This window comes from Ipomoea nil, unplaced genomic scaffold (assembly GCF_001879475.1).
Source record: "Ipomoea nil cultivar Tokyo-kokei standard unplaced genomic scaffold, Asagao_1.1 scaffold2480, whole genome shotgun sequence".
Classification (NCBI taxonomy): domain Eukaryota; kingdom Viridiplantae; phylum Streptophyta; class Magnoliopsida; order Solanales; family Convolvulaceae; genus Ipomoea; species Ipomoea nil.
The window spans coordinates 2,359,576-2,370,180 of NW_017618908.1; the positions used below are offsets into that span (position 1 = coordinate 2,359,576).

General features: G+C 39.8%; 2 protein-coding genes across 6 annotated transcripts; one reads left to right on the forward strand and one right to left on the reverse strand.

The window, feature by feature from the left end:
- Nucleotides 1-933: 933 nt before the first annotated feature.
- Nucleotides 934-7,272, forward strand: LOC109153228 (rop guanine nucleotide exchange factor 14-like). 5 transcript variants are annotated; one of them, XM_019301072.1, is made up of 8 exons: nt 934-1,051; nt 2,340-2,449; nt 4,821-5,222; nt 5,474-5,628; nt 5,706-5,780; nt 5,873-6,142; nt 6,226-6,573; nt 6,651-7,272. In XM_019301072.1, exons 2-8 carry the CDS (start codon nt 2,374-2,376, stop codon nt 7,041-7,043), a joined length of 1,719 nt encoding a protein of 572 aa, XP_019156617.1. In that variant the 5' UTR covers nt 934-1,051; nt 2,340-2,373; the 3' UTR covers nt 7,044-7,272. The 5 variants fall into 5 exon arrangements, with proteins under 5 accessions (XP_019156617.1, XP_019156616.1, XP_019156619.1 ...); XM_019301071.1 differs by lacking the exon at nt 934-1,051 and adding an exon at nt 1,142-1,292; XM_019301074.1 differs by lacking the exon at nt 934-1,051 and adding an exon at nt 1,142-1,292 and having other exon boundaries at nt 2,351-2,449.
- LOC109153229 lies at nt 7,226-10,461 on the reverse strand. The gene is made up of 9 exons (XM_019301076.1): nt 10,044-10,461; nt 9,766-9,969; nt 9,500-9,557; nt 9,306-9,368; nt 9,044-9,119; nt 8,435-8,550; nt 8,192-8,281; nt 7,984-8,115; nt 7,226-7,535 (listed from the first exon to the last, which is right to left on the reverse strand). Exons 1-9 carry the CDS (start codon nt 10,355-10,357, stop codon nt 7,401-7,403), a joined length of 1,188 nt encoding a protein of 395 aa, XP_019156621.1. The 5' UTR covers nt 10,358-10,461; the 3' UTR covers nt 7,226-7,400.
- Nucleotides 10,462-10,605: the final 144 nt, after the last annotated feature.

A 10,605-nucleotide genomic window follows, 5' to 3' on the forward strand; every position in this document is an offset into this window, starting at 1 on the left:
GCATATATATAAAAAGTAGATCATATGTCCCTGAAATGAATGAAAATATGATTATCGTAGATTCGTACCAAACTATCATAAATTTAAATATTGTTAACATGCTAGTTAAGCTCATCTCACAAAATATTTTCAGTGTAAATTACATTTTTTTTTATGAGTTAATACCCAAAATCGTCCTCAACTATAGTGATTTTTCTCAATTTCGTCATAAACGACTTTGGTGACCTAATATCGTCCCAGACTTTTGTGTTTCGCTCAATTTAGTCCTTCATTTGTTATTCCGTCAAATTGGTATTAAATTAAGGGACAATTCAGTAATGTCAATATTGATCTCTCTTTACTTTCAACTTGTGAAGTGCGAAATTCCTCTTTCTTGTACGAATTACACCCAGAATTACTCCCGGACCTGCAAATCAAATTTTTATATTCACAGTTTTAAGAGTAATTCGTAAAAAAAAAAGGATTTCACAGTTCACATGTCTATGAGTAAAGAGATGCCAATATTAAAATTACTGAATTGTCTATTTATTTAACATCAAATGGACAGAATAACAAATGAGGGACTAAATTGAGCAAAAATACAAAAGTCTGGGACTAAATTGATCAAAACACAAAAGTCTGGGACGATATTAGGTCACCAAAATCGTTTAGGACAAAATTGAAAAAAACCACTATAATCGAGGACAATTTTAGGTATTAACTCTTTTTTATATATAATTTGCAAACTATTATATATGAATGAAAATAAAAAGTTAGTCGGTCAAATATTATAGTAATAGTCTACTTACCAATTACCTTAATCTTAAAGATTAAATTTAGCATTAAAGAAGGGTACATTAACTACACGAGTCACTCCTCTCTCCCCCGACTGTCCCGTCATCCTCCACCTCTCCCCCCCCACACCCCCACACACCCCCCCCCTCCCACCATAGCCGCTCTCACGCAACCCAACACTATAGTGCTATACCCACCATCCCCAAACCCTGCATTCTTGCCCTTCCTACCTTCAAATCTTTTGTCAGTTCCTTCTTCTGCTACTCTATACTGATAGGTTGGTTAAATCTTGATTTCAAATCAAACGCCCATTTTTCACTTTTCACTCCACCCCCCCCCCCCCCCCCCATTTCCCTTTATATCTCTGTCCTTCATTCGTTTCACTTTCACACTCGCATTCCGCACCCAAAGCCCAATCTCTCTCTCTCTCTCTAGAAAGCTGATGGTGAATTGGTGATCTTTTTCGCTGTCGCATTTTGAAGGTGTTCTTGAGTTAACTCCATTTTCTCATCACCCAGGTCTGTGAGTTTGTGCTAGCTTCTTCTCTCATTCACCATTTTCTGATTTTCACTTTTTTTTTTTTTACACTTATCTAGAAGGGTAACTCTGCTCTTAGCTTTTCTTTCATTTGAATTCTCAGTTACTATCATTGGTGGGTTTCATTTGTTGGTCGTTTTCATGAAAGAAAGCTTCTTTTTTTTTTTTTTCTCTGCTTTACACCCAGATTCTCTTTTTAATTTTTTAAAGTTTTTGGTTTGTCTGCAATGAGCAATCACATTCTTCAGCCCCTTTTTAGCATTTAAAAATTTTTTGAGTTTAGTTTCTGAGGTAAGAAGCATGGGCATTATGAGATATAAGTAGAAGCTAAGATATCAATGAAAGCCACATTATTTCCCCATCAACAACCACTTCTTTTAAAAGGAAAACAGTTATCAGCTTTGAATGCTCTAAGCAAAAGCCAAATTTGGGTAAATCTAATGTGACAGACAAAAAAAGATGGCTTCTTTGGGTGTGAGATAGTGAAATTCTGATCATATCAAGCATTTAAAGTATTTCCTTTTCTTTAAGAAAAAAAATCAATTTTTTTTTCTACTTTTCTTAATTTTTCTGCATTTCTTTCCAGTTTCTTTTTATTTTCCCTCCCAAAATCTCACTGTACAGGCATCCATCTTTCAGAACTATCATAAAGTTCACCTTTTTTACCACTTTTTCTTTTTCACTTTCTGAGCTTTAATAATGGTAAAAAGATTTTGAACAGTTTTTGAGTCTCTATAGAGCAGAAAGTGGGAAACTCAGATCCTTATTTTATTCTTGTTTTCAATATTTAATACCAATCTCTGAGTCAACTCGGATCCCTAATGTTGAGTAACCCAGTTTGGGACCACTGTTCTTAATTTATGGGATCTTGAAATCTAACTGCATTTAGGTTTTGGGTTGTCTTAATCTTTTATTATTATTATTAAGCTTAAATTATCCCACTTAGAAAATACATTTTCAATAATTTTAAAGCTTAATGGTTTAATAAGTTTATAGCTTGCAACTTAATTTTCTTGTTCTTGTGAAAGGGTATTTGAAGGAATCTGTTATTCACGAGGAGGGATGACTCTCCTGAGAAGCAGACTGGCCTGTTGTACAAGAGAAAGAGAGATAAGTTTTGACTTTGATGAACAAAAGAGTAAGCTTTCTAAAAAAGTGTTTTTTTTTTTTTTCTTTTTATTTTTGGGGGTGTATAGTGAAATCTCCTTAAATTACTCCATAATCTGCAGTGGTTTCATTGTTAAGGATGTTTTGGTCATATATTGTGTGCATTTGTACTAGGACTAATTGACTTTTGAGTGCATTGTTTATGCATGTTTGTTTGTCTTTAGTAAGAATCAGCACATGGATTAGCTGTAATACAGTGGATAAAATGTGAGGGTGTACAGGTCTGGTCTATGTTAGAATGTGATTTGAACTGATCTGGTTCCCAAGAATGATTGAACCCTGCCCCGAGGGCCCCGCCACTCCGGCCTCGTAGTCTTGTTAGAGGGTAAATCGGGATAAAACTTAGCTCCTTTAAGGAAGAATGATTGAACCCGACCCCAAGGGCCCGTCACTCCTGCCTTGTAGTCTTGTTAAAGGAGGTAAATCGGGATAAAACTTAGCTCTTTAAGGAAGAATGATTGAATCCTACCCCAAGAGCCCCGCAACTCCTGCCTCGTAGTCTTGTTAGAGGAGGTAAATCGGGATAAAACTTAGCTCCTTTAAAGGAGAATTGGACCCTAATAGGAGCAATTCTAGTCAAGTTGGTCAGACTGTTGACTTAATCATAAAGTTACAAGTTCGACTCCAGCTGGAGCGACTTATTGGCTTCTTGGTTTGAACCAGTCAGCTAGGACAACCTAGGCTGGTTTATCTCGTTGGGGTCCTTTGGTGGCTAGAGTTACAAGACAAGGTTTACATGGTGCACACCTTTAGATAGTGGCTGCTGGTTTCTCTCGTCACTCATTTTTTTTTGAAAAAGAAGCATTGGACTCTAATCTCGAGAGTTTTCCCACCGTGCCTTATGGCAGAGGAGGTAAATTGGGGGGGACTCCACCAGCTACTCTCTGTCTGTAGTCTTGGTAGAGGAGGTAAATAGCGAGGTTAAATTTATGTCTCTTGACCTGAGGATAAGGGTGTGTCCATACCCCAAAACTGCAGAAAAGTTTGATAGCAAATTGAATTTAATGTTCTGACTTAACTACTCACCATGCCGTATTTGATCTGTTCATATTTATTAGTCAATGGAGGCAGAAATGTACATGTCCTTGTAAACGTGTTTGCAGTGTACTAACATCTACCCCATAGTCCATGAGCTTTTATTTCATGTCTGGCAGATCCCGAAAACTACTAGGTGATATGATTCGATATTTCCTAACGTGAAAGGTAAAGTGGAGTAGCGATCTCTACTTCCCCCGAGCAACTTAGCTCAATCCCGATCCTAGTACATGGCTCGTTCTTGATCACTGTCCTTGCAAGTGAAAATGTGAATCCACGCGTTTTCTGGATCTAGCTTAAAGAAATGTCCAGAAAACGATATTTAGGCCAGTCATACAATAGATACAAGTTTAACTTCCAGTCTTCTCTGTCTGTTTTCTTCTCGTTTTTCTGACTTTATGAGCAAGATGTCTGGTGAAAAGTCCATAGATCTAACAACAACCAAATACAAAGAAACAATCTTTTGAAACTGGGAGTGTAAATTATTCCTTTTCCTACATGGTGAGGAATCTTTGGTGGGACCCAGAAGCTGTAAGGCATTTTTTCAGGCCTGCCAAAGCTGTGTATGTATATGCAGTGCAATAAGTTCAAATCTACTTCTGGGGGTGGAATTATGGAAAGTACTTGTTTTTTGTTAAGCTAAGCTATAATAAGTTAATTAGTAACATAATAATGTGATTATGGCTTAGTTGAGTGATGATGGAAATCTGCATCCATTATCCGAGGGTGTGTAACTGTGTACTGGGTAAATCTCGCCTTGTGATCTTAGTCGAGTTTTGCATGGATTTTGACGGTTAGTAAATATGGTGGACCTCCCTATAGTATTTTTTCCTGTATTAAAAGCATCAGCACTATTCCATGACAGCATTGAATAGCTACTGGGGCCTGGGAATTTACTGTCTTTGGGACTCATATTTTGAAATGCTTCCATTTCCTGTTTAGATATATCTATTGTGCAGAACCCTCATGTGGTTGGCTTATTTCCCGCGTTCTCGTTCCTTTATGTATCGAGTACAGCCTCCTTAAATTGTAACGTGTTTGACATTGACTACTCTTATCGGTTCAAATAAGTTTCACTTTTACTTCAATATTTGCTTGATGGTGTGGTGAATCGAACATCTTTCTAGTTTTTTGTTCGGGCGAGATTTGTAATAGGGTGCATGGTTGGTAAAGTTAAAAACTTTGAAGCTTTGACTATATTATTTGTATCCCGGGGGATAAGATAAGACTGGTCCTATCAAGTCTCGATTAGGTCCCATTCAGGAGGGGCTTTAATGTAACATGTGGTTTTTAATGATGTTTTTCAGTTAAAACTTATGATGGGCTTGAGAGCTGCATCAAGCAAAGCCACCAGTCCTATGACAATGAAAGCTCCACCAGCAGATGTGACAAAAGCGTTACCGACTCCTTGTTCGATGATGATTCGAGCAGCACTTCTAGCAACACGGCTTTCATGTCGCTCTCGTCTCAGAGGACGACGGTGAAGAAGGACAGCAGCCATGGACCTGAAACGTGGGAATTCTCCGCGAGCCCTCAACATTTCGGTGTCAAGGAGAAGGCGGTGGCTTCACAGCAGACCTTTGAGTATTCCGATATGGAAGCCATGAAAGTGAAATTCTCGAAGTTGTTGCTCGGGGAGGACATGACGGGAGGCACCAATGGCCTTTCAACCGCACTCGCATTGTCAAATGCCATATCAAGTCTTTCAGGTAGCCTCCTATACACTAAAGACCAAAAATCTCGGGCAAAAACCCAACAGTAGTTTGGAACAGTTGGTAAACGAACTACTAATGTAACTATTAAGTCCAAAAATCTCGGGCAAAAACCCAAAAATAGTTTGGGACAGTTGGTAAACGAACTACTAATGTAACTGTTAAGTCCAAAAATCTCGGGCAAAAACCCAACAGTAGTTTGGGACAGTTGGTAAACGAACTACTAATGTAACTAAATCTTTCGACAGCATCTGTTTTTGGTGAGCTGTGGAAATTGGAACCACTTTCAGAGGAGAAAAAGCGGAAATGGCAACAAGAAATGGAGTGGTTTCTATCCCCGACCAACTATATGGTCGAGTTGGTCCCCGCTACACAGAATGGCAATAATGGCTCCACTTTTGAGGTATTCCCGACTCTTATAATCTATCTATAGATCACAAGAAATGAAGCAACACTAAGTTTCTAACGATATTGGAGCAGATAATGACACCAAAAGCTCGGCCCGACATTCAGATGAATCTGCCAGCTCTTCAGAAACTGGATACTATGCTTATTGTAAGTGGTCTGTTTAACATATAAAAAACAGATATGACTATTTTACCTCGTGCTGGCCAAATTGACAACGCTTTTACCTCGTATCCTCATAGGAAACCCTGGATTCAATGGTTGAGACCGAGTTTTGGTACTCCGAAGTTGGAAGCCGAGCCGAAGGGAGAAGCAGGAGTGCGGGACAGAGCAAAAGATGGTGGCTGCCTTCACCTCAGGTGCCGATGACTGGGCTGTGCGATGCTGAAAGAAAGAAACTGATGGATTGCGGGAAATTGGTGAATCAAATATTCAAAGCCGCTAAAGCTATCAATGAAAACGTCTTGCATGAAATGCCCGTTCCGGCACTCATCAAGGACGCGCTTCCTAAGGCAAGTAACCTTATAACCTCTGCTCGACTTCACCTGGCATTTAGCATAGCTTCTTGGCTAACTTGTTGTTTTCGTTACTACAGTCTGCTAAGGTGAACCTCGGGGAGGATCTGTACAAGGTTTTGAGTGTGGAATCGGCTTCGTTTGATGACATGATTGATGCTCTGAATCTGAGATCCGAGCACAGCGCCCTGGAGACCATAAACAGATTGGAAGCTGCGGTTCTCGTGTGGAAAGAAAAATTAGCCGAACAAGCAGAAGACAAGTCTCCTATTCGAACGTCTTGGTCTTTCATTAAAGATCCAACCTTTGAGCTCGATAGAATTGATCTTTCGTTGAATCATGCTGAAGCTCTTCTGCAGAAGATTAAAACCCGATACCCAAACCTCCCACATACATTCCTTGACATGATGAAGATCCAATATGGCAAGGTGAGTATCAACTACCAAGTTTATAATACACGAAAGATCCTCGAAGACTGTTGCTGACTCTTTACTCGTTTCCTCAGGATATCGGGCATGCAGTACTAGAAGCATACTCTCGGGTTCTTGGGAACCTCGCATTTACCATACTTACCAGAATCGGAGAAATCTTGCAAGAGGACATTTTGAGCAATCCGAATTCCCCAGCAGCAGCATGCCATCTTCCCGGGTTAAGAATCCCGGGGACCCCGGGGAGTCCTGCACCTAGTAGTCATCGTGTCAGGCACTCGCTCATTGATCAGATGAACAAAGTCGATGGGGGGCGTGCTTCTTTCTCTTGTCGCACCAATGCTTCCGATTTGGATCTCGATTCAGTGAGTTCAATGAGAGGCTTGATCACTGCAACGCCAAGTAGAAGGCGCGGGTGGTGTCTCAGCAGAGAAGTCTGCAGAAGTAAGTCGCCTGAAAATTCACCATAGTGCGGTCCGATAGTTATAATGTATAGATAATAGCATCACCCATTCCATACAACAATACTAGGCATAGGCTGACCTTTTATCAACAATTGCTTCGAACAAAATGTCATAATCCCAAATGGCAGTTTGTATTGTTGGGAGGTCAGGATGAAGCTTATAAAGGCTGTATTTAATCGGTTTTGATGAATGCTTAAAAGTTCGTCTTTCTGGCAAACTATTTCTATTGATCAAATGATCTACCTGTCTCCCAAATAACATCGAATTTTGACAGTATATACTATATACAAGATTTTGTGCATACTGGATTTGCAACAACATTAATTAAGATGCATGAGTATTCATCAAACCTCGACGCTAAAATTACTGAGCAAGACGATCAAACCAGTTGGCAATGATTCTTCCGAGTCTTCTAGTGTCATTAAGCGAGATACTCTTTATTCCTTGCGCTATGGCATCTCCTGGAGTGTACACATTCCCTACTTCCCACCTCGGTTCCTAATAATAACATTCGAGTTAACTAGAGTTCAAATATCATGTTTCATATATGATTGTTAAAAGAAAAAACTTGGAACAAATTGCCAAAGTTTAGATGGTACAACTCGCTAAGATGTGTGCATACTTTTGCATCGTCTAAGCTTGTTAAGCTCTGTTTTGCCAAAGTTTTGAATACTACTGACTCTGTTATAAAGTAGTATCTGTCTAAACATACTTTCTCAACCTATTGAGAACTTGTCCCATTTGGAAGAGCCACAGTTATGCCGCTTGACCACAAGGTCTTTGGCCTATTACCATTTACCAAATCATATATCTTAGTCACAAAATTTTAAAACCATTGTGTTTTGCAACCTAGGCAAAAGATATCACAGAATCTACGCTTCATATACTGATGCGAACAAACACGTCACCGAAAAATGAGTTAGAATGAGCGTAGTTTGTGAGTTACCTGAATGCACGGTGTAATGTGGTTACCACTTAAGACAACTTTCTCTAGTTTTCCACCAAAAGATTCGACTCGAGGCTTCAGTATCTCTTCAAGGCGATCAGTCTCGTCTATTGTATCAAAATCGAACTTCACCTAAAACAACAATTAATCGTTACATCAGTAGGGAACTGTTGCTTTTTCTTGTGTCTTGTATTTTCGTGTCACGTACCAGTAGAGTGCACGGAACACTATACGATTCTTTGTAACACTCGAGATTTTCAGATGGTGTAGGCTTGAACTCTGCTATCCCTTGAGCAAGCTGATACCATGTAACAAGTTACTCCATAGTTCATAAGTTGAAGGGATGATTAATATACAATATTCGAGCTGCTAAAAAGTTTGCTAATCTGAGAGTGTGGTCAATTAAGAATGTGTGTGAAGAACGAGCCATAAATAAGGCCACAATACTTACCTCATTAAATACAGAAGGCAATTGATCGGCAAATTTAGTCAATGAAACAACTGCTTCTGGATCATAGTTTGGTACCACTGTTTCGGCTGCATCAAGCAGCATCTTCCATGCATTTCCTAAACGTGCACCAGAAAAGATGACTAGGGATAAATACACACTCTGCATTAGGTGTTGGATCTCAGCGCTACATTATGCTGACTTCCCAGGGGTCACCCATTCTGTGACTGCCGTAAGTCAAGCAGTCTTAACCACAGAGTTCTTTGGCTATCTGATTGTCATATCCTACTTAAAACCAATTGGTGATAAGTAGGTGGACATTAACCTTTTAACCAATCCCTCCATGGTAAGCCACAACGCCACGTCTCGATCGAGCAAGGGCTGAACTCGGCCAACCCGGCCGACGCCCAACATTAGGCATAGGTTCGAGTCCAACATCATTCTTACATGAACCCTCCCATATATATATATATATATATATATAGGAAATGCAGCCAATCAGATCGAGAAAAGTTTAGGCCTCACTGGTTGCACGAGAGTATACCAGTAACTAGTATTTCACATTTCACGGAAATTGATAAAATAGACATTCAACCGATTAATGTGATCTACCTGAAGCAGTCTGAACAGCTGAATACATTGGAGATGTTTCAACAACCGGCAGTAACTGACCAACTACAGGACCCAACTGCAAAATAGCAAGTAAAATAAGCGAGGTGAGGTGATCAATAATAAGAACAAATGCATAATCCATCTTAGCCTAAGGGGAAAAACAATAATCATTGCCAGTTAGATTGAAACACGACAAAAATAATCAGGTCGATATGAAGATCTTAGATTTACAAGAAACATATAACCATACGAGGACAATTACCTGCTCAAAATATGGTACTGCCTCTGATGCTGGCCTGTTGTTGTATGATATTATCACATTAGCCTTCAAAAGCAAAATAAACTCTCATTAAGTTTCAGTAGTTCAGTTAACTAGAGGTAATAACTACAACCCACTACACAATTAGCATAAAACGCAATGATTGCAAGTAAAGAAAAAAAATAAAAATCGCATACCTTCGGTATCTTCTCGGAGAAATAACTTCCTATGAGGGCTTGAAGAAGAGCTCCATTGCTACACACACATGGTACTGTTGAGCATATAGTCATTAATGTGCAACCTAACTATCAGCTTAGGCTTTTAGTGAGGTGGAGCACATGCTTCAATTTGGTAAAGATCATGGGTTTGAATCCGCACACGTGAAGGGGCGTGTTGAGCATATAACCATTAATGTGCAATTTACGATTTCTCTCATAAATAACAATCAATCTATGAATGATACCTGTGTCCTACTGAATAAAGTGGCAAATCTGCAATATCAGCAGCGGAAAGTCCTGAATCCGGCAACCCAGACTCCAAAATTGAAGCGAAACAAGAATGGAACCTCTCAAAAACCCGTCTGGTAATTTGCGAGTGATCGAATGTCACATTGTAAGGCACACAAATGATCAAATACCCTTCTCTCGCCAGCAGCTCGAGCAAATAACTAGCAAAAAAAAAAAAGAGATGAGTAAACATCTCCAAAACAAAGGAATTCCATACAGCGTTTAAATCAGAGACCTGTAAGTGACTTCCGGGACAGCTCCGATGAAAGCTCCGCCGAGAAATTTGATGATCGCTTTGGGTTTTCGGCCTATTGGCGGAGGAACTACTAAGCAAGAATCAAGGCGCCTGTATAGCTTACTGCTACTAGAAGAAGAAGAAGAAGGAATAGAACTGGGAGAAGTGTAATTGCTCCTTCCCGTTCCGGCGAAGCCATTTGAGAGAACCATTCTCGGGGTCTTGGGAAAGAAATGTGTAGAATGGGCGAGGGGTTTGGGTTTGATTCCTGATATACTGATAGGAGAAGTTGCGGTCGCTACGCACGCTGCCATTTTCGGCTCTGTGTAGTTGCAGAAAGCGAGACGACGAACAAGGTCCAGTTGGCCGGAGGCGGGCAAATTTTGTGGGGCGCCGGAAGGTGAAACGTGGCGCCTCTGACTCACTGTCAAAGGAGTGAAGGACATATAGACTTTCTAGATTAGTCGAAAAACATAATTCACTTCGATTCTAAATTAGTCAAATACCTTTCAAAAATAAAATTATAATACTTCATACAACAATTCAGTTTGATTCATGCATT